This window comes from Aethalodelphis obliquidens, unplaced genomic scaffold, assembly GCF_003676395.1.
Source record: "Aethalodelphis obliquidens isolate GAN/ISIS:26980383/991018 unplaced genomic scaffold, ASM367639v1 scaffold131, whole genome shotgun sequence".
Classification (NCBI taxonomy): Eukaryota; Metazoa; Chordata; class Mammalia; order Artiodactyla; family Delphinidae; genus Aethalodelphis; species Aethalodelphis obliquidens.
This window is the reverse complement of record NW_020838075.1, coordinates 953,663-973,283: the sequence shown is the minus strand read 5'-3', so window position 1 is coordinate 973,283 and position 19,621 is coordinate 953,663. Positions and strand designations below refer to the sequence as shown.

Sequence of the window (19,621 nt, the reverse complement as noted above, 5' to 3'; positions counted from 1 at the left end):
AACTGTACTACACCATAAGGCACATAGTGAATATTTATTTATCACAGAGGTTAAGCCTAAGCTAACTTTATAAATACTGGAAAAGCAGGCCAGGAAAAAAAAAAAGGGCAGAGATTTGCTCAACGTCAAAGCTAAAGGATGCTTCTAACGAGATGGGGCAAGGAGAGGGGAAAATATTTTAGTAGCATTCCATAACTCCACCCTCAAATTTACTCACTCCAAGCATTCTTTCAAGTTCTGGACACTAAAATTGTTTCCACTATCTTTTGCAGGGTGAGTAAGAATCCCAGTAAGAAAAGAAGAGGAGAAACAAATGGTTTCCAAATAGGAAGCAGGACACTGTGCGCGCCATAGAGCAATAAGCACATCAGTCCGGCTAAATGTGAGCGGCGACTTAAGATATCTGAGCACGGGATTGGCCGACTTTAAGAGGCCATTTAAGAAAACTGTGGCTCCCAATCTCCCTGTGTTTGTTTACCAGCAAGCTTTTCAGCCCCACCCATGTTCCAAGACAAATCAGATCAGTACACCCCAATCCTTTCTAAAGCCCTAAGTTCTTTCTTCCAAATATTTCTAACACTTTATATATTGGTCTGGGAGGAAAAGCATACTGGGGTGGGGTTTTCAGGTGGATGACACTTCCAAACTGGAGAGGACAAAGGCCTCTGGCTTGGCTTCCTGCTTTAGTACTCCTGTGAGCAGGAACTCAGGTGAGAGGATGGGCAGCCCAACCCGAAATGGAATGGCACATCGAGGGAAGTCCTGGGAACATGTGATCACAACTCTCTGAGGCTGGAAGAAAGAGAAAACAGAAAGCCAGGGGTGAAAAAGAATCCTAGAAATAGGTTCGGGACCCACTAATCAGTCTTAGCAGCACAAAAACAGTACCTCCTGACGGGAAGCCGTATGACACACACTGTCTATGAAGAACTCTTGCCACAAAAGTTGAACCTGAATTTGTTCAACCTTTTAAAGTTAACTACGATTTTCAGGAAATATAAAAGATAGAAAAACAAGATAAATGACACAACAAGGGAGCAAACAGAAAAATCCAGACTGTGGAACATTCTAAAGGACAAGTGACCTAGTTTCTGCAGGAAGTCAATGGCAGGAAAAAGGCTAGGTGGGTTGGGGGGTATGCTCTAGAGTAAAAGAAAATTAAGAGATACAGCGCAATTGTGGGGATACATGGACCTTGTTTGAGTCCTGATTTGAACTGTAAAAAGACATTTTCAGATGACTCGAGAACTTTGATTAATGGAGTAAGACGAAGTGACAAGGAAACAATTGTTAATTTTGTTATTGACCAATAACGGCATGTGATTATGTAAGAAATGTACATATTTCTTAGAGATGTATATTTTAAATATGTAAGAAAAAATAATAATGACCTTTGCAGTTTCCCTTAAAAATTTCAGCAAAGAAAATGAAAGAAAAAGGGAAAAAAAAAGGAATAGAGCAAATGCAGCAAAATCTAAATTAACCTGTTGAATCTGAGTGATTGGTATATGGAGGTTCGCTACATATTCCCTCTCCCTTTGTGTATATTTCAAAAAATTGTATATACAAAAATAAAAATAAGTCCATTTGGTATCAGCAGACCTCTTCCTTCTCTATCCCTCTCTATACCAGAGGTCTTCCCCCAGCCTCTCACTACTCCGTGTTCCCATCTGTACCTCCATTTTCCCTCTAACCTGTTCCCATTCCAGCCACCTCTCTAACTACCACCTCACCAGATCCTGAACACACCACCCCTACCTTATAGGACCGGGGCATGCTGGGTAGGACGGTGCCTCCACAGCAGCTGATGATCTCTCCCATCTGAGGTGGTGGTGGCTGGACTCCTGGGGTCACGTGAATCTCGTAGCCCTAGGAGGAAGAGAACGGTGGAGACAGTAGATGATGCACTGAGAGGCCGTGGACCGCTGGGCAACAGCTGAAGTGTGGGGCAGAAGATGGCCTCTCACCTCCAGCAGCCTTCGCTCCCGAGCCCGGCTCAGGGCCTCCCGAAGGCTGAAGCCAAAGTTCTTCTCCTGCTCAGGATCAGCCACCACATATTCAGCCGGGGGCAAGAAGCAACCTGCCTTGTGGGACTAAGGACGGTAACAGTCGGTATCAAAGCTCAGCCCAGTCCTTCACCCAGCTCTTCTTTCTAGTGTTTACAGGGAGCTCACGAAATGTTTTCAGAATTAAGTCTTCTGCTTCACTAACCTCGTCTTCCTGTACCCACGTTCCTCCCACCGCTTTCTACAGACCCATGTGAGCAGCCTTCTCCCGCCACTATCTCTACGGGTCTGTCATCATCTCCTGGCCTCTCACCTGGCGCAGCCAGTCCAGGGAGAGGATGGGGATGCCCCGCCCCAGGGCACACAGGAACTTGACTGTCCGGCGGATCCGATCTGTCACCAGGTGGGAAGCCTCAGCCACTGAGCTGGCCAGACTGCCCCCCAGGGCCAGCACTGCCCGCTCTCCATGAGCATCCACCACGCCTGTGAAGAGCACCTGTGAAGGGGGTTAGCCAGAGCTGGTCACGGCAGCCAGCGCCATCGGCACCCGTCTCCCAAATCCCCTGGGTCTCCTCCCGTCCTACCCCATCTCCATCTCCCACAAAGCCCCAGGGCCCTTCTCTCCTACTTTGGGGGCCGTGGACTCTTGGAGAGGTTTGGTCCGTCGCAGGCTGCGGCTTGGTATTTCCCGGGGCTCCTCCTCTGTCTGCTCTCTCTTTCTCTTGCCTGGTCCTGGAATCACTACATCCTGGGGTTGAGAGAGAACTTGGTGGGAGTTTCCAAGCCCCCAAGCTCTTTCCAAACTAGGTGACTCCAGCCCCCTCCTCACCTCTTCCTTCCTCAGCTTCGCTGCAGGATTTTCTTCTTCTTCCTTGAGGAATGCTGTCTTCTGGGGAACTTCTCTTTGGAGCCGTTTTTGAAGTGGAGGTGAGTCCGCAGTAGCTAAAGGCCTCTTGCGATTTTGAGAGGCCTCAGGCTGGGGCTCTGGGGTGAAGCCAGATCTATCTGTTGCCTCCCGCTTTGGGATCTGGGGAGCACGAGTGGGTGCCTCGGGAAGCTGGGCAAAGGCAGGCTCAGGAATGGTGCTAAGGGACTCGGCTGCTCTCACTGCCCCTCGTCTCTGGTTCCTTGAAGACTGGGAGTTAGGTTCGGAGGGTGCAGAGTAGGGTTCACGAACGTGAGCTGTGAGAGACCCATGTTTCCTAGTGGCCCTTGGCCTCCTGCTGCAATTGGCTTCAGGGATGGGCTCAGGGGGAACAGGCTCTCCTGTGGGCACTGGAGAGTGGGATTCAGGGGTGGTAGGAACTGGCACAGCACTTACTGTAGAAGACCTTAGTGTCCTGCTCTGACCACCCTGAGCTATGACTTTGGGGGTGACAGGCTGCTCTGTGGGGGACGAAGGTTCAAGGTCAGGAGCTGTGGGTTCAGTTGGCTGGGATGTCTTGACAGAGGACCTTTGTGTCCTGCCCCGAGTGGCCTGAGATGTGGGTTCAGGGGTGAGAGACTGGTCTTTAGAGGTGGAAGGCTGGGGCTCAGGAGTTATGGGGACAACTGGTTCAGGGGCCTTACCAGATGACCTAAGTGTCCTGCCCTGAGGGGCCTGAGATGTGGGTTTGGGGGTGACAGGCTGGTCTGTGTGGGCAGAAGGCTGGAGCTCAGGGGCTGTGGGGACATTTCGTTCAGGGGTTTTGACAGAGGACCTAAGTGTCCTGCCCCGAGTGGCCTGAGATGTGGGTTTGGGGGTGACAGGCTGGTCTGTGGGAGTGGAAGGCTGGGGCTCAGGGGCTGTGGAGATAACTGGTTCGGGAGTCTTGACAGAAGCCCTCTGTGTCCKGCCCCGAGTGGCCCGAGATGTGGGTTYGGGGGTGAYAGGCTGGTCTGTGGGAGTGGAAGGCTGGGGCKCAGGGGCTGTGGCGATAACTGGTTCGGGAGTCTTGACAGAAGCCCTCTGTGTCCTGCCCCGAGTGGCCCGAGATGTGGGTTTGGGGGTGACAGCCTGGTCTGTGTGGGCAGAAGGCTGGAGCTCAGGGGCTGTGGAGACATTTTGTTCAGGGGTTTTGACAGAGGACCTAAGTGTCAGGCCCCGAGTGGCCCGAGATGTGGGCTTGGGGGTGACAAGCTGGTCTGTGGAGGCGGTAGGGTGGGGCTCAAGGGGTACAGAAGAAACTGGAGAGGACCCTTGGGGCTTGACTTTGGGTTTTGGGTGAAGAGAGTCCAGCTCTGAGGAGAAGGGAGTCTCCAGAGCTTCCTGACTCTCATTTTGTCTGGTCCTGGGAATAGGCGGTTCTAAAGGAGGTGGAGAGGGCGAAAGGAGGGACTGAGGGGCAGGATGTTTCTGGCTCTGAGAGATGAGGGGGTTTTGGAGAGGCGCTGAAGCCTCCTGCAGTGCAGGAGGCCGACAAGCATCTGGGGATTCCTGATCACCCTGGGGAGAAATGGAAGCCAGTGAGGGAGGAGGAGACAGAGAGAAGAGAGACAGGACTTGGATACTGTTCTTGATCCTTGTTTATAGAGTGTACTCGTGGCATCTCTCTTTCTGTCTGTTCCATTAGACTGGGAATTCCCTCCTTCCCAGAGACCTCTCCCCAGAATGCCAGTATAGCATTCTCCATGTATGGATGACGCTAATAAAGAGGACGGTTAGGAGAAAGAGGAAAGGGGCTTGAAAAAAGGAGCTTTCTGAGTCAGGGAGGGAGACAGAACTTGGGGAACAGATATGGAAAACAACAGTGTCAAAGTAAACGGATAGAAGCCAACTAAGGAGCCAACCAAGAAGCCAACTAAGGAGCAGTGAAAATGGAAGAAAAGTTAAACGTATGGGGAAAGGAGTAAATGAAAGCAAGGTCAGGGGAAGGGGCAGTGGAGGAGATTGCAGAGATGACCTGTGGAGTGGGGAGGTGGGTACAGAAAGCAGCTCTCACCCTGGAAGCCTTCTCAGCAGGTGGCATCTTGCAATTCAAGTAGCCTAGACAGAAGGGAAAGGCAAGTAGCTGAGGTCTAAGCAGTCAGTCACTTAGCGGTTGATTATCATGAGGGCTGTGTACCACCTTAGGCTCCCCTCTACCTTCACTTACCTCTCTGCTGCCTCCTGGGGCTCACTGGGGCACCCCTTCCTCCACCTGACTGGCTCCCAGAAGCTATGGGGTCTGAAGCAAGTCCCTGAAGGTCTCCCGCCCCCGCTCCAGGCTCTGGTGTCGAACCTGAAGCCTGGCCTTTCTGGTCCTGGCCCCCCGCCTCTGTCTCCCCTGTCTGTGGGCCTCTGTCCAGCATCACTTTGGGTACCTTCCCTTGTAACCCACCTGTCTCACACTCTCTCTCTGCTACTGGTTTCTCTGCTTCTCTGTCAAATATTTCTCTTGTAAGAGTCTGCTTTTCTCTCTCTTTCTCTTGTATTTCCTCGGGTGTCTCAATTTCTACCTTCAAACTCTCCATATCCCTTTCAGTACTTGCACTTTTTACTTTTTTGTCAGACTCTTGTTTCTGAGTATCTCTAGCTAACACCTGTTTTTGTTCTCTGTCCTGTATCCCCCTCGTTGATTCTTCCTCTCCCGTCACATCTTCCCTCTCTCCTTCCGAGGGCAGTTTCTCAGTTTCCCTCTCCAATGGCCCTCTCTCAGGGGTCACCCTCTCTGCTGTCTCTCTTGGTGTACCCATGTCTTCCTCCACAGTCTGCATCCCTCTGCCTTGAATCCCCAGTGGCTCTGCATGAACTGGACTCTCTGGATGTTGCTCTTGTGGTGCTGCCGTAGGTGGAGAGGGGCAAGATGCATGGGCTTCAATGTGGGTGGCAATGGGCTGGGTCTCAGAGGCTTCAGACTCTCTCGGACAGAATGGCTGTGTAGCCAAGACCTCCCATGGCTCATCCAAGGAACCTGAAAGCAGAGAGAGAGAGAGAGAGAAGAGGGAGGAGTGTAGGTTGAAAAGGTAATAGCTTGAGAAAAGATGAAGACAAATTCATGCATAATAAATTTAAATGGGTTATTAAAGGAAAGCTGGGAGTAAGGAAGATAGTCATAACATTTAACATTTGTCTCAAAAAGTAAGCCCAAACCTTCATATAAAAGTTCTCTCAGTAGCCTCTTAAAAACTTATGCTAGACTAGTTGTTCTATGGGTCTGACTTAATATGGCATTTTTTTTCTGAGGAGATGGAGGAACATCAGCAAAACGTCAAGGAATATAAAAGAAACGTGTAGAGGGGGAAATAAGGATGCCAAGTTCGGGACACAGAGGGGAGAGTTTCTTATACCTGTGGCCTGGAAGCTGCAACGGGAAGGGCCAGGCTCTTGGGGCAGAGTAAACAGGAAGGCCTGGGTGGGTTCATCCTCCATGCTGGGGACTGTTGCACAAGAAAGCATGGCCTGAGCACTGCTCCACAGAACTCCAGGGTCCCATTCTTAGTTTCCCACCCTGACCGTCCCAGCTTTCACACACTTCAAGGACTACCAGTCTGATCTCCAAGCTCCTGTTTGTACCAGTATCCACATGATACAGATGTCCTCACCTTCCAGGCTCTGATTCTCTCTCTCCACAAAGCACTGGGTAGCTTGCAGGTCCAGATCTTCAGAATCTGGTGGGGGAGGAATATAGGATAATTAAAAAATCACAGCTGACCCTTAACTCCTTCCTTTTACTCTACTATTCCCTCCTCAGCCCCAACACCATGCAATAGACTGAATCTCTGTGTCTCCCCCAAAATTCTTACATTGAAACCTAATTTCCAATGTGAGGGTATTAGGAGGTGGGGCTTCTGGGAGGTGATTAGGTCATGAGGGTGGAGCCCGTGTGAATGGGATCAGTCCCCTTATAAAAGAGACTCCAGAGAGCTTCCTTGGGCCCTTCTGCCACGTGAGGACATAGTGAGAAGATGGCTGCCTATGAAGAAGGAAGCGGGGCCTCACCAGACACTGAATCTGCTGGTATCGTGGACTTCCCAGGCTTTAGAAGTGTGAAAAATAAACTTCTGTTGTTTATAAGCTACCCAGTCTATGGTATTTTGTTATAGCAGCTCAAATGAACTAAGATACCCTAGAAGCATTCTTTATTGCAGGGGTTAAGGGAGGAAGAAAGGCCAGCACTAACCATCGTGGTTGTCTCCAGAGTCCATGGTCCTATCCACATGTGGTTCTCTCTCCCCTTCTGTGGGGGTCTGGGCCCCCTGTCTCTGTGGCTGGGTGGGTTCCCCTGGAGTGCCTGTGTCCACCACCAGATCTGCTATGTTATTCCTTGAGACAGGGAGAAGGTCCTGCTCCACTTGGGCCGCGGGTGACCCACCCTGGGCCCCAGCCATAAAAGCCCTGCCCTGTTCAAGAACGGCTACAGCCCACTCTGTCCCAGTATCTTCTTCTGCCTGAAGCTGGCTCTTTCTTACATCTGCCACTGCTGAGGCTGCTAAGGATGTGTTCTCCTCCGCATCTGGGTCACAGTCCCCAGCGAGAGGAGGCTGGGCTTCTTGTGGATACACCACAGGCAGCTTTGCTGGGCCTCCTTCAGCTTCCACATCTGTTTGATGTGTCCATGCTACAGGTACTTGATGCTTCTCCAGAAGTATAACAGCTGGCCGTGGTGGGACTTCCTCCACCACTTGTGTGTTGATATGCACTGTGGCAGAGGCTTGGCTTCTCTCCAGGTGGAACCCTGGTGAGCTCTTCTCTTCCGCCACCTCTGTATCACTGTCCCTGAGAGGAGGATGACTCTTTTCTGAATATGCCTTGCCCGTGTGACCCCTGGGAACAGTTCCTGTCTTCTCCACTGGGAGCCCCTTTTCCTTCACGTCTGTGTCACTGTCTCTCCCAGCAGAGGCTTGGCTTTGCTCCAGAAGGGCCACCGGTTGGGCCCTATCGTCTTCTGCATCTGGATCTCTGTTCCACGCAACGGCCCGGCTCTCTCTTAGATGTGCCAGCGTGAGCGCTGCTGAGACTTCTTCCTTGTCATCTGTATTGCTATCGATCACGACGGAGGCTCGGCTTTTGTCCAGAGGGACAGTCAGGGGGGCCTCCCCCTCCTCTATATCTGTATCACTACCAGCCGGGCTCTCCTGCTGATGTGCCACGCCAGGTGCCCGAGGACTCTCTGTACCAACTTCATGGAAGATGTGCCTCTTCCTCACAGGAACTACAGCTGGGGTCGCAGGGATCCCCTCTTCTTCCACATCAGTATCACTGTCTATGAAGCCACAAGGCTGGGCCCTTTCCAGATGGACCCCAGTGAGCCTTCTCAGAGGCCCGCTCTCATCGTCCACATCTGTGTCACTGTCCTCCCCAGCAGGCTGGCTCCTCTCCAGAGTCACTCCAACTGGAACCACCCTACTCCTCGCACTCCTCTCAACTTTCGTGTCCTTGTTCTTCTCCTTCACTGAACACTGATCCTTTCCAAGCTGGATTCCAGTTGTGACAGGTTTAGGCTGTTCTGTCTCTGCAGCGGTGACTCTTCTGGCAGCTGAGGAGCCCTCCCCTGCTCCTGGTTGCTGACTTTCTTCCTCATCTGTGTCACTGTTCAAGTTGAAGGCAAAAGGTGGCCCAGGGACATCCAGGGCAGAGGAAGGTCCCTCTTCATCGCTGTGAAGGGAAGAGAAGAGAGAGTCTATAGAATCTATTTCCCCAGAAGGGATGCCCCACTCAGCCAGGAGCTCCTTGAGGGCAGACATGAGGTAGTATTTTCTTTTCTATCTCCAGCAGTTAGTTTTTTACTTGGCACATCAGAGGTGCTCAATAAAAATTCAGTTGATTGAATGAGTATGTGTAGTTCCCCAGCCCGGACTTTCATGGTAATAAGTTCTCGTAGAATGGATCCTCCAGCCCCGATTCCTCCTCCTTTAGAGGACTCAGCTGTCTGGCCCTTTGGCACTCACCTCTCTGGAACTACTGTCGCCAAAAAGGAGGTCCTTGGTCCTTTCACCACACGCTTCTCAGAAAGAGAATCTGTCAGTTGTAGAAAGGAGTAAGTTGACAGTTTTACACTCACGATCCCCATCTCCTCACCCGCCCTCCCAATACACAAACTTACCTACTTCTTCCTCTGAGTCCTCAGCCAACAGAAGCCTGTGGGGTTGAGTTCCTCCCTGTACCCTGGGTGTCTCCTCTATAGTTAGAGGGCCCCGGGAGACAAAGGGCAGGGGGACATCCAAGCGATGGTACTGGCAGGGCAAGTCAGCAAAGAGAATCAACTCCCGGTCCCTCAAACGATGACTCACCCCAGGGCCCAGGACCTTAGGAGGCCTCAGGATTTGAGTACCATTGAGGCTTCCACAATCCCGGAGGACAGGCGCCTTGTCCCAGGCCAAGATTTCAATCACTGCATGTTGTTTGGAGATAGATGAATAGGGCAGGGCCACAGAGCAATCAGGCATTCGGCCTACCACATTCTTCCCAAGGTATAGTGGGAAATCTAAGAATTAGAGAGGTATATGGGTTCCAAGGCCAGAGTCCTGACCTTCTATTAGGAAAATGTTCCTGTTAAGTACCTCACTACTCACTCAAGGTCCCCCCATGCATTAGAAAAATAAAAGGCCCCAGGATTATCTAGCTAATAAAGAATATATGCAATGCATTATTCATAATCAATACCCCATCCATCCACACTGGATTATTTTCTATTGTAAAATATACATAAAATTTACCATTCAGCCAACTTTTCAGTGTACAGTTCAGTGACGTTAAGTACATTCACATTGTTGTGCAAAACATCACCACCACCCATTTCCAGACCTCACTGGATTTTTATCTGAATCCCTTCATCTTCTCCTACCAAAGTAAAGGCACCCCATTGAGTCCAGGGCACTTGCCTGGAGCAATCAGATCAATCAGCCCCCTCTTCTCCATTCCCAGTAAAACCTTTTTTCAGATCTCCCAGATGCATATCTAAGCTTGCAAGCCTCCAATTACCTCGCCACAGAAATAAGAGGCCTAAAAAAAAAAAAAGAAAAAGAAATACCAGTACTTCAGCACCCAATAACCCCTGACCTTTTTCTGGTCCATAGGAACTACTGAAGATACGCAGTCGCCCAAGGGGCTCCAAGCTACACCCCAAAGATTCACTGGGTCTCTCTTCAACCTCCTCCTCTTGTTCAACTTCCCAGTTAATAACCTGGGTGTCTTCCATGATCTGAGGAAAAAACACATTATTATCACCTCTTTCAGTGGGTCACACACACAGCCTCAGAGAGGAGACTGCTAACTGCTGTAAACCTGGATAGCTATGGAGGCTGATGCTTCCCCTTCTGCCAGTCATTCTGTTGTTATTCTTCTGAAGCATTTAAGAAATATCTTTGACCATGATACGGAATAAGAAATAAATATTATAGAGTCCCCAGTACAGAAATATATACAAAAACACATGCTTGGGACTTCCCTGGTGGTCCAGTGGTAAAGAATCTGCCTCCCAACGCAGGGGACTCAGGTTCGATCCCTGATCAGGGAACTAAGATCCCACATGTCGCGGGGCAACTAAACCTGTGTGCCACAACTACTAAGCTCGGGCGCCTCAACTAGAGAGCCCGCGTGCCACAAACTACAGAGCCCACGTGCCCTGGAGCCTGCGCGCCACAACTAGAGAAGAGAAAACCCGCACAGTACAACTAGAGAGAAGCTCCGGCACCGCAATGAAAGATCCCGCATGCCTCAATGAAGATCCCGCATGCTGCAACTAAGACCCGACACAGCCAAAATTAAATAAATAATAATAAATAAATAAATCTTAAAAAAAACAAAAAACAAAAAAACCCCCACATGCTTATTTATAGACAAATGTTTTGAGAAACAATGTTAAGCCTTTATACAACACTCTGATAGTTGTCATTCTGTTTTTTTCTCTTCTCAATTCTTTAAATGCCGATTTGCAATCCACTAAATTGATTTCACTATCCACTATTGGGATAACTTTTGCCAAACACCAACTATGTATCAGGCATAGTAGCCATGAGGCAGGCATTTAGGACACTAAGGCTAAAAATATTCAATCAGGATAACATAGCAGGTAAATGAAAAGGGTAGGAATAAATGTGCTTCTGGCTGCAAAGCCCATGCTTTTTACACTTTATCAGATCATCTCAGTGTGATCAGACTAAACTGCAAAAAATCATAACAGCCAAAAGAGAGGCTTGGTAGGTGTCAAGCACTGCTCTAAATACTTTATATTCACTGACTTATTTAATTATCACAAGAACCCTGTAAACTATTATTATTACTTTTTTTTTTTGGTTGTTTTCCTTTTGGACATGCAGCATGGCATGTGGGATCTTAGTTCCTCGACCAGGGATCAAACCCCTGGCCCCTGCAGTGGAAGCACGGAGTCCTAACCACTGGAGCGCCAGGGAATTCCTTATTATTACTTTCTATTTCTCAGATAAAGAAACTGCAATACAGATGGATTAAGGAATTTGTCCAGGACCACCCAGATAATGTCTCTCCTCTGTTTAATATTCTTTGATGGATTTCCATGCCCATAGGATAAAATAAAATCTAAACTCCTTAGCAAGACCCTCCACAATCAGAACCTCATATCCTCAAATGTATGTCCCACCCGCACCTCACCCAAGCCTATGATTCAGCCACATGGACCTTCTCCCCAGTCTCTGAACACATTGCTCCCTTTCATCTGCAGGCCTTAGCCAGCTCCTTAGCCCTTTGCTCAGTTTTCTGGTCCAAATCCTACCCATCCTTTACAATTCAGTTCAAATGTCACTACCTCAGCAAAGCCTTGCCTGGAGTCTTCTCTGCTTTCTGGTGTTCCCCATGTTCCTAAGTGTTTCACGGTGGTTGGTGGACTTGTACTTATCCTGATAGCTCTCACCATAGTGTAACTATTACATTCCATTTCTGCCTCACACCCCCCGAGAACTGGACAAGGCAGAACTGTGTCTTTTCCCCAAGGGTCCATCATATTCATTCAACAGTTATTGCGCACCTGGTACCGCTGTAAGTATTCGGGATACATTCCTGAACCAAAAGTAAAATTAACTCTGCCCTCCTGATTAAAGAACAAATAAGATGAAAACTCAAAACAGTATGAAAGATGCTACTCTAAACGGAAACTGTTGACAGGTTGGGAAAGTAGGACACCTCCATGGAGATAGTGTTAACTCCGTTCTTAAGACTGGCGAACTCAGCTGGTACCCATGACCCTCGTCTCCAATCCATGGGCCACCACCTTTGATCTCCCTCCATCCCATGGGTTCCCTCCTAGCCCAACGGCTCCCTGTGTCTTCATACCTAAGGTCAGGGAGGAGCGTCAGGTAAGGATGAGTATTATAATCCGAGCAGCAAATTTCCAAGTATCCTCCGCCCAGTCGTACCCAAGGCACGCCCCTCCCGCCCACCGGGGAAAACCAAGATGTCACCCGGGGAGCCTTGGGCGAGGCCCCCCAGAACTCACCTACTTTGAGTCCCCGCGCGCGCCACCAGTAACGGCCGCGACCGGGGTGGCGCGAGTGCCTGAGCGGGGCGGGGGCCGATTCGCTGATTGGCTCCTGCCGCTGTCTTTCACAGCCCGGCTGCACGCCGACAGAGCAAGCCGCCAATTCGGAGGCACAGCCAGAGCCCCGCCCCGTCCCCGCCCCCTTACAGCTCAAAGGGGCGGCTTCTCCGGGGAGGCTGAGATCAGTTGGCTGAGGCTGTAATCAGAGGCCGCCGAAGGCGCATAGAATAGCGCACCTCGATTGGGCAGCTCCAGAGGACAACCCACTGCCGCTTCACCGCACCGCCCACTTCCCGCGCAGATTTCCAAATTGCGACCACAGAGTCTGGACGCCAGCGACGCATAGAGGGGCTTACCATAGTCGTCGCGCCAAGCATCTAGTGCGGCCAGAGCGTCCTTCCCCGGTCCTCCCAGACATGGAGTCCGCTGACTCATGAGAAATGAAAATGGATTGCGGGTTGCAGTCGTGGCTGAAGGCTGCAGTTTGGAAAATATCCCGTAGGCGTGGCGCTCGAGGACTCATTGCAATGGAAGTCATTTTCTTATGAGTTAGCTCGTCTTGAAGTCATGTCATTTCCTCTCTGACAATACATTCCTGATGGACATTTTGAGGTCATTCTCCAAGAGTAAAGATCCCTAGGCAAACAGAACTGTTCCGTTAACCATCTTGAAGGCTGACCGAGTTCTTTGAAGGGTTCGAGGATGATAAATATCATTTATTTCATTAAATGTCATACTAAGACATGAATAATTTAGGAAGACCTTTTGCATTCTTATCTCACTTCATTCTGACTACAATAGGCAGAAATAGGTTTTATAGAAAGAATCGGAGCTCTGCCCATAACTTGCCTACAACTAATGTAAGGTAGAGACAAATTGAAACCAGTTCCCTAATTGTAAATCCTGAACTCTCTTCACTACCACAAAATACGTAATTATTTTCATTGTGATCATGCCGTAAAACATGAACATTCTATTTTAAGTGGGTAGACGGGTCTTACACAACTTGTTCTTTTATTTATAAAACGACTGAGAAATGTGTGTTGAATCCAATGTGAATTAACAATGATGACCTTGATATAACATGTCCTTTATCACAGTGCTTACCACACTCAATTATTGTTTATACACTTCTCATGAAAATGCAAGATCCTGGAGAACAGTGAGCTACTTCTTAATCATTTTCGTATCCCTAGCTCCTGGATTGGTGGACACTTAGTATCTCTCAAGTTGAATTAATCCCTGAGATGAAACATGCCACTCAGACTTCAGCTCATCCAGTTTTTCCCCCATCACCTCCCTACCCCTTTTATTTCAATCCTGAGGCTCCTGGAAGGTTGCAATGGTCAGCCACCTAGTCAGTGAAATCAGTGAACTGAAAAAACACTGACTTCATCAGTGTCTAGAGAGGCAGGCTGGAAGACACTGAAATTCTATCAGGTACCTCACCCCATAGTTCTCCGCTGGACAATACAGTGTGTTAAACGCTGCTCTAAGGCCCAGACCCCCCACATGGACAGACACTTCTGGCATATCAACTTCTCTAAACCATTCAACTTATTCTTGAACATACCCTTCACACAATTACTTCTCTATCTTGAAAAGCCCTTGCTGCAATTTTGTTTCTAAACATTATCATTAGAAAACTCCCAAGGAAATAGCAGGAGGGCAATCCCCTCCTTCTTCCTGAGGTATCTGGGGGAGCAGCAGTTTACTGAAGTTCATGCCTTGGGTCACCAAAGGACCAGCTGTTAGATAGCAGATCAGGATGCCGCATTTCTCCCCAGTTTTCGCTGAGCTAAGCAGTCCTGTCTTCCCAAGAGCTACCGCAGCGGGGAGCTTTCAGGGCGTGCCCCCACTCCACCTTCCAACGCCTGGCACCCCCGGGTTCCCAATTTCTGTATCCGTAAACTACTCTCTTTTTATACCAGAAAAGTCAGGCATAGAGGAAGGAACCCTTGCGCAAGGTCATTTTTCATTAAAAACTCCCAAACCAAAACCCCCATACCCAGTACCCACCCATTTGTTCTTTCATTTTGCAGCGTGGACAACAATAGAGGACTACAACTCCCAGGGAGGACTGCGGTCGTCCCGCCGAGCAGGGACCAATGGACGTCTGATACATGACCAGCACGGACTAATCAGGGCCAGCCTCGGTGAGGCTTTGTCTCCCCACCACCTCTCGGGGCGCGTTCTCCCGCCTCCCGGCCCCCGCGCACGCGCGCCCCGCCCTGCCCGCCTTTCCTCCCGCGCCCTCCCCTCTCCTTTCTCCCTCTCAGAACCTTCCTGCCGCCGAGTTCGGACCTCGCTGCTCCAACCTCTGGGCCCCGTCCCATCCTTCCAGCCTGCGACCAGCAGCAGAGAAAAACTAATTACGTATCATTTTCTTGCCCCGTACACACTTGTGAGGCGAGCAAAAAGATTACAATAAATTTTAAAAATGAGGGAAATCGTGCACATCCAGGCCGGTCAGTGTGGCAATCAGATCGGTGCCAAGGTAAGGATTTTTAACCTCTTTTGACTATATTCATTTTTAAGAAGAAAAAAATCCAGGTAAATTATGACGAATGGCTGTGGGACATTCGCATCCTCCATTCTTAGTCAGGCTTTACCCCTTAAAAGTTGTATGTATATATAATACATGTTTGTATTATGCAAAGCTGGGATTTGCTTTTGAAAAATGGGGAATTTTTCTTGGCAGGCTTATTTTGGGGAAGCTGTTAAAAGCACTCTTCAGGTTTAGGGGGCGGGAAAACCGAGTTTCTGTAAAATTTTACTTAAAAAGGGCATCTGCTAACGGTCCGGGGAGCGAGGGAGATGCGGAAACGGCCCGAGACAAAGCGACATGAGGTTTTCCCCATGTGCATCCCCTTTGGCGGGGCTTCGGAGGGCTGAGCCGGAGGGGGAAGGGGCGAGGCTGGCGGGCAGCTGCAGAGAGGTCAGATCCAAATGTGGGGGACGCGATGCGCCAGGGTGGGCTGCAGTACGCGATATCCCTTACAAAAGATAGGTGTCTCCGGGCACCCGCGATCCCCAAGGGGCGGTCCCCCAGTTTTTCGTGCATGGAAGGCTAATATGTGCTGGACTAATTTCAGTTTCTTTCATTTGCCCTTAACCGAGACCCTTTTAGGGCGTGAACAGATATGGAGAAAGAGCTAGGGGAAAGGGGGAGTGCTTATTTTAAAAGGGCTCCTCAGGGCCAAAGAGTAGGACAAAGGAAGAAAAACCTCATTTAAAGCAAGGGGGTTAAAATTAAAAGCTAGAGAAGAAATAAAATTCCGAGGCCAAGGGGGAGGCTTTTTTTTTTCCTTTGCGCGCGGTTACAGTGTAGCGGGGGAGGGGCGGGGAGGAAGCGCGGCTGCTACGTTAGAGCAGAAGGGCGGGACCCGGGCGCCCTGGCGCGCTGGGACAATGCGGCCGGGCCAGCCCGCTGGGGGCGCGCGAGCCCGAGCCAAGTCCCGCCCTTACCGCGCGGAATTTGCGCTCCGGCCCCGCCCACGCGCGGCACCTCCCTTTGTCGGCGCCTAGGCGCGCGCCTGCGCCGCGGTCACGTGCCGGGCGGGGTGGGCGCCTGCGGCAGTGGCTCCTTTCTACGGCCCCCAGCTCTTTGTGCCCTGCGAGGGGCGGGGCGGGGAGGTGCGCTTCTCCGAGCAAGTCGGCCGCCTCCATCTACCCACCTCGGTGCCTGCGATCGCCGGGACCTTCCACAGCATCTCACATCCCAAGCAGTGAAAGCTGCAGTTTTCCCGCGTGTGCAGGTGTTTAGGGGAAGGGTGTGGCAGGCAGAAGGAATGCCAGGCCCTAGGGGAGGGCCCACCACAGGCGTATCTGGAATTAAAATGGCGGTAGAGGGCGTATAATTGGCTGGAACCTGAGCTGTTGAGGACCCGTTGCTCTCCCCCGGCAGTTCTGGGAGGTGATCAGTGATGAACATGGCATCGACCCCACCGGCACCTATCATGGGGATAGCGACCTGCAGCTGGACCGCATCTCCGTGTACTACAATGAAGCCACAGGTGAGGGCAGGAGGCCGTGAATCACGGGTCCCATCACTCCCACCTCTCTGGGGTCTCTGCCTCCCTGGGAAACCCTTTATCCCCCTTGAATGAATCCATTCTCTCCCTTTGGAGCCGTTTCTTCATTTCCCCCATCGGGGCTCAAAAGTGGCTCTGCTGCCACCTGGTGGCAGTGCCTGGAATCACAAGTTTGGGTCCCCGGCTGCCTCCCCGCCCCAAAATATTTACCTATATGTCGGTCAGTTTTTACAACGCTACTTTATTCCCTGTAGGTGGCAAATATGTTCCTCGTGCTATCTTGGTGGATCTAGAACCCGGGACCATGGACTCTGTTCGCTCAGGGCCTTTTGGTCAGATCTTCAGACCAGACAACTTTGTTTTTGGTGAGTTACACAGACAATAGTAGATACTTGTTCAAGTTATTTGGGCGCAGCAAGAGTTAGGAAATGATTGTACTGAAGAACTTATACAGGGCTGTGTTTTGAAATCTAACGGAGGATAGAGGTAGTGACTGCTTTAAATAGTAAACGGGGGGGGGGAGCGACAGGTGTACCACAGGGGAGGGAGAGAAGATACATCCACTGGTATTACTCCAAAAGTTGAAAAGCAGAAATGTGGCCATGTATCTTCCACACTTTACTAACCAAGCTTGCCTTCTGACCCCATTGCAGGTCAGTCTGGGGCAGGCAACAACTGGGCCAAGGGCCACTATACAGAGGGGGCCGAGCTGGTCGACTCGGTCCTGGATGTGGTTCGGAAGGAGGCCGAGAGCTGTGACTGCCTGCAGGGCTTCCAGCTGACCCACTCGCTGGGTGGGGGCACGGGCTCTGGAATGGGCACCTTGCTCATCAGCAAGATCCGTGAAGAGTATCCTGACCGCATCATGAACACCTTCAGTGTGGTGCCCTCGCCCAAAGTGTCCGACACCGTGGTGGAGCCCTACAACGCCACCCTGTCCGTCCATCAGCTGGTGGAGAACACCGATGAGACCTACTGCATCGACAATGAGGCCCTTTACGACATCTGCTTCCGCACCCTCAAGCTGACCACGCCAACCTACGGGGACCTGAACCACCTCGTCTCGGCCACCATGAGTGGTGTCACCACCTGCCTCCGCTTCCCTGGCCAGCTCAATGCTGACCTCCGCAAGCTGGCAGTCAACATGGTGCCCTTCCCACGTCTCCACTTTTTCATGCCTGGCTTTGCTCCTCTAACCAGCCGTGGAAGCCAGCAGTATCGGGCCCTCACTGTGCCAGAGCTCACCCAGCAGGTCTTCGATGCCAAGAACATGATGGCTGCCTGTGACCCCCGCCATGGCCGGTACCTCACCGTGGCTGCTGTCTTCCGTGGGCGGATGTCCATGAAGGAGGTCGATGAGCAGATGCTCAACGTGCAGAACAAGAACAGCAGCTACTTCGTGGAATGGATCCCCAACAATGTCAAGACGGCCGTCTGTGACATCCCACCCCGTGGCCTCAAGATGGCGGTCACCTTCATTGGAAACAGCACAGCCATCCAGGAGCTGTTCAAGCGCATCTCAGAGCAGTTCACTGCCATGTTCCGCCGGAAGGCCTTCCTCCACTGGTACACAGGTGAGGGCATGGACGAGATGGAGTTCACCGAGGCTGAGAGCAACATGAACGACCTCGTCTCCGAGTACCAGCAGTACCAGGATGCCACCGCAGAAGAGGAGGAGGATTTCGGTGAGGAGGCCGAAGAGGAAGCCTAAGGCCGAGTGCCCACCACCTCAGGCTTCTCAGTCCCCTCTGCCTTCTTCCTCAGCCGCCCCTTTCCTCTCCCTCAGAATTTGCGTTTTCTGCCTATCTTTTTTTTTCTTTTTTGGGGGGGGGTTCTAGAACAGTGCCTGGCACATAATAGGCGCTCAATAAATATCTGTTGTTTGTTGAATGTCTCCTCTCTCTTTCCACTCTGGGGAACCTAGATTTCTACCATTCTGGGTAACCCTGTATTTCCTTCTGGTGCCCACTTCTCCCATCTGTCCAGTTAACATTTCCCTCTCTGTTTTCAAGATAAACTCTCAAGAAGCTGAGTCTCATCAAATCCCATTCAGAACCATGTGCTGATAATCTGGATAGGTGACCGCCATCCTAGGCCCATGTGGTAGCCCAGGGGAAAGGAAACGAAGCAGCAGGTAGAAGTCCCTACTGGGAAGGGGTGGGGTTTTGGAGAGGGGCATCCAGGCTATTGAAGTCCTAGTTTCCAGGTAGCTCTCTGCTCCTCTCAGCTTCTGGGGAGGTGTTAACAGTATTATCTCCATTTTCAATCTCCCTCCAAGCTCTGTCCTGAGCTATTTCCTTTGCAAGGTTCTGGCCACCCTGTCAAGGGGGGGATCCTCCCCTCTTCCATTTTACCTCCCTCGTAATGTTGGATTCCTTCCTTTCCCCTGGTCAGAAAAGGGGGTCAAGAGGAGCAAGGGAGACTAGTCTCTAAGCCTCCAGAAAGCCACTCCCCAGCCCTATCTTTTCTTATGGAAAAAAATGACTATCACCCCTTCTGTACCTATATGGAAAGCTATGTGCTACCACCTAAATGTCATTCCCCAGAGAGGGGGCAGGACACTCTCCATCCTTTGGCAACACCTCATCTCTTACTTTTGCTACTGCCTTCCCCCCTACCCTTGGTTTTGTCCTATTCTACACTTCAGATTTCTATTGTGTTGAACTTGCTGCTTTTTTTCATATTGAAAAGATGACATTGCCCCAAGAGCCAAAAATAAACGGGAATTGAAAAAAAAAGTTGTGAGATGTGTGCTCATTCAGGGAAAGATTGCTCGTGGAGGCATGGGGCTCAAGTTCAGTTATATGATACATTCTATTTCCCATAAACTAATGAGAAGAATATCCTTACACCTTAATCCCTGGTACCCAGCACCTGTACCTGTCTTAGTAACTGGGGTAGGTATAGGCCCAGATGCAGGATCTAGGGACAGAAAAGGGAACTGAGATGAATGTCAAGTGGTTGCAAGATCAGCATCCCCTTGAACGATCCTGCCCAGATGTACTGAACCAGAATGGGTTGGACCCCAGCAGTCTGTTTTTAACAGTGCTCCAGAAGGATCTCAAATGCACAGTGCATCCAGGGTTCCTTTCTGTTATGGGTAACTCTGATTTCTGTAATCCTGTGGATTGTCTCAGCCTAAGGCAAAAAATCACTAGTGAGGGACATC

At 50.5% G+C, this 19,621-nt stretch overlaps 2 protein-coding genes across 6 annotated transcripts; one reads left to right on the top strand and one right to left on the bottom strand.

The window, feature by feature from the left end:
- Positions 1 to 15: 15 nt before the first annotated feature.
- On the bottom strand, positions 16 to 13,032 carry MDC1 (mediator of DNA damage checkpoint 1). 5 transcript variants are annotated; one of them, XM_027099241.1, is made up of 15 exons: positions 12,775 to 13,032; positions 9,967 to 10,108; positions 9,011 to 9,391; positions 8,856 to 8,925; positions 7,088 to 8,562; positions 6,510 to 6,575; positions 6,255 to 6,344; positions 5,081 to 5,878; positions 4,928 to 4,971; positions 2,836 to 4,431; positions 2,635 to 2,754; positions 2,320 to 2,502; positions 1,968 to 2,093; positions 1,759 to 1,869; positions 16 to 792 (listed from the first exon to the last, which is right to left on the bottom strand). In XM_027099241.1, exons 1-15 carry the CDS (start codon positions 12,793 to 12,795, stop codon positions 625 to 627), a joined length of 5,391 nt encoding a protein of 1,796 aa, XP_026955042.1. In that variant the 5' UTR covers positions 12,796 to 13,032; the 3' UTR covers positions 16 to 624. The 5 variants fall into 5 exon arrangements, with proteins under 5 accessions (XP_026955042.1, XP_026955046.1, XP_026955043.1 ...); XM_027099245.1 differs by having other exon boundaries at positions 5,657 to 5,878; positions 12,775 to 13,031; XM_027099242.1 differs by lacking the exon at positions 12,775 to 13,032 and adding an exon at positions 12,377 to 12,494.
- Positions 13,033 to 14,663: 1,631 nt separating this feature from the next.
- TUBB (tubulin beta class I) lies at positions 14,664 to 19,190 on the top strand. The gene is made up of 4 exons (XM_027099434.1): positions 14,664 to 14,915; positions 16,326 to 16,434; positions 16,707 to 16,817; positions 17,106 to 19,190. Exons 1-4 carry the CDS (start codon positions 14,859 to 14,861, stop codon positions 18,161 to 18,163), a joined length of 1,335 nt encoding a protein of 444 aa, XP_026955235.1. The 5' UTR covers positions 14,664 to 14,858; the 3' UTR covers positions 18,164 to 19,190.
- Positions 19,191 to 19,621: the final 431 nt, after the last annotated feature.

Coding starts and splice junctions, on each gene's coding strand:
- TUBB (XM_027099434.1), top strand. CDS start 14,859: ATGAGGGAAATCGTGCACATCCAGGCCGGTCAGTGTGGCAATCAGATC. Junction 14,916..16,325: donor GCAATCAGATCGGTGCCAAG/GTAAGGATTTTT, acceptor CTCCCCCGGCAG/TTCTGGGAGGTGATCAGTGA. Junction 16,818..17,105: donor ACCAGACAACTTTGTTTTTG/GTGAGTTACACA, acceptor ACCCCATTGCAG/GTCAGTCTGGGGCAGGCAAC.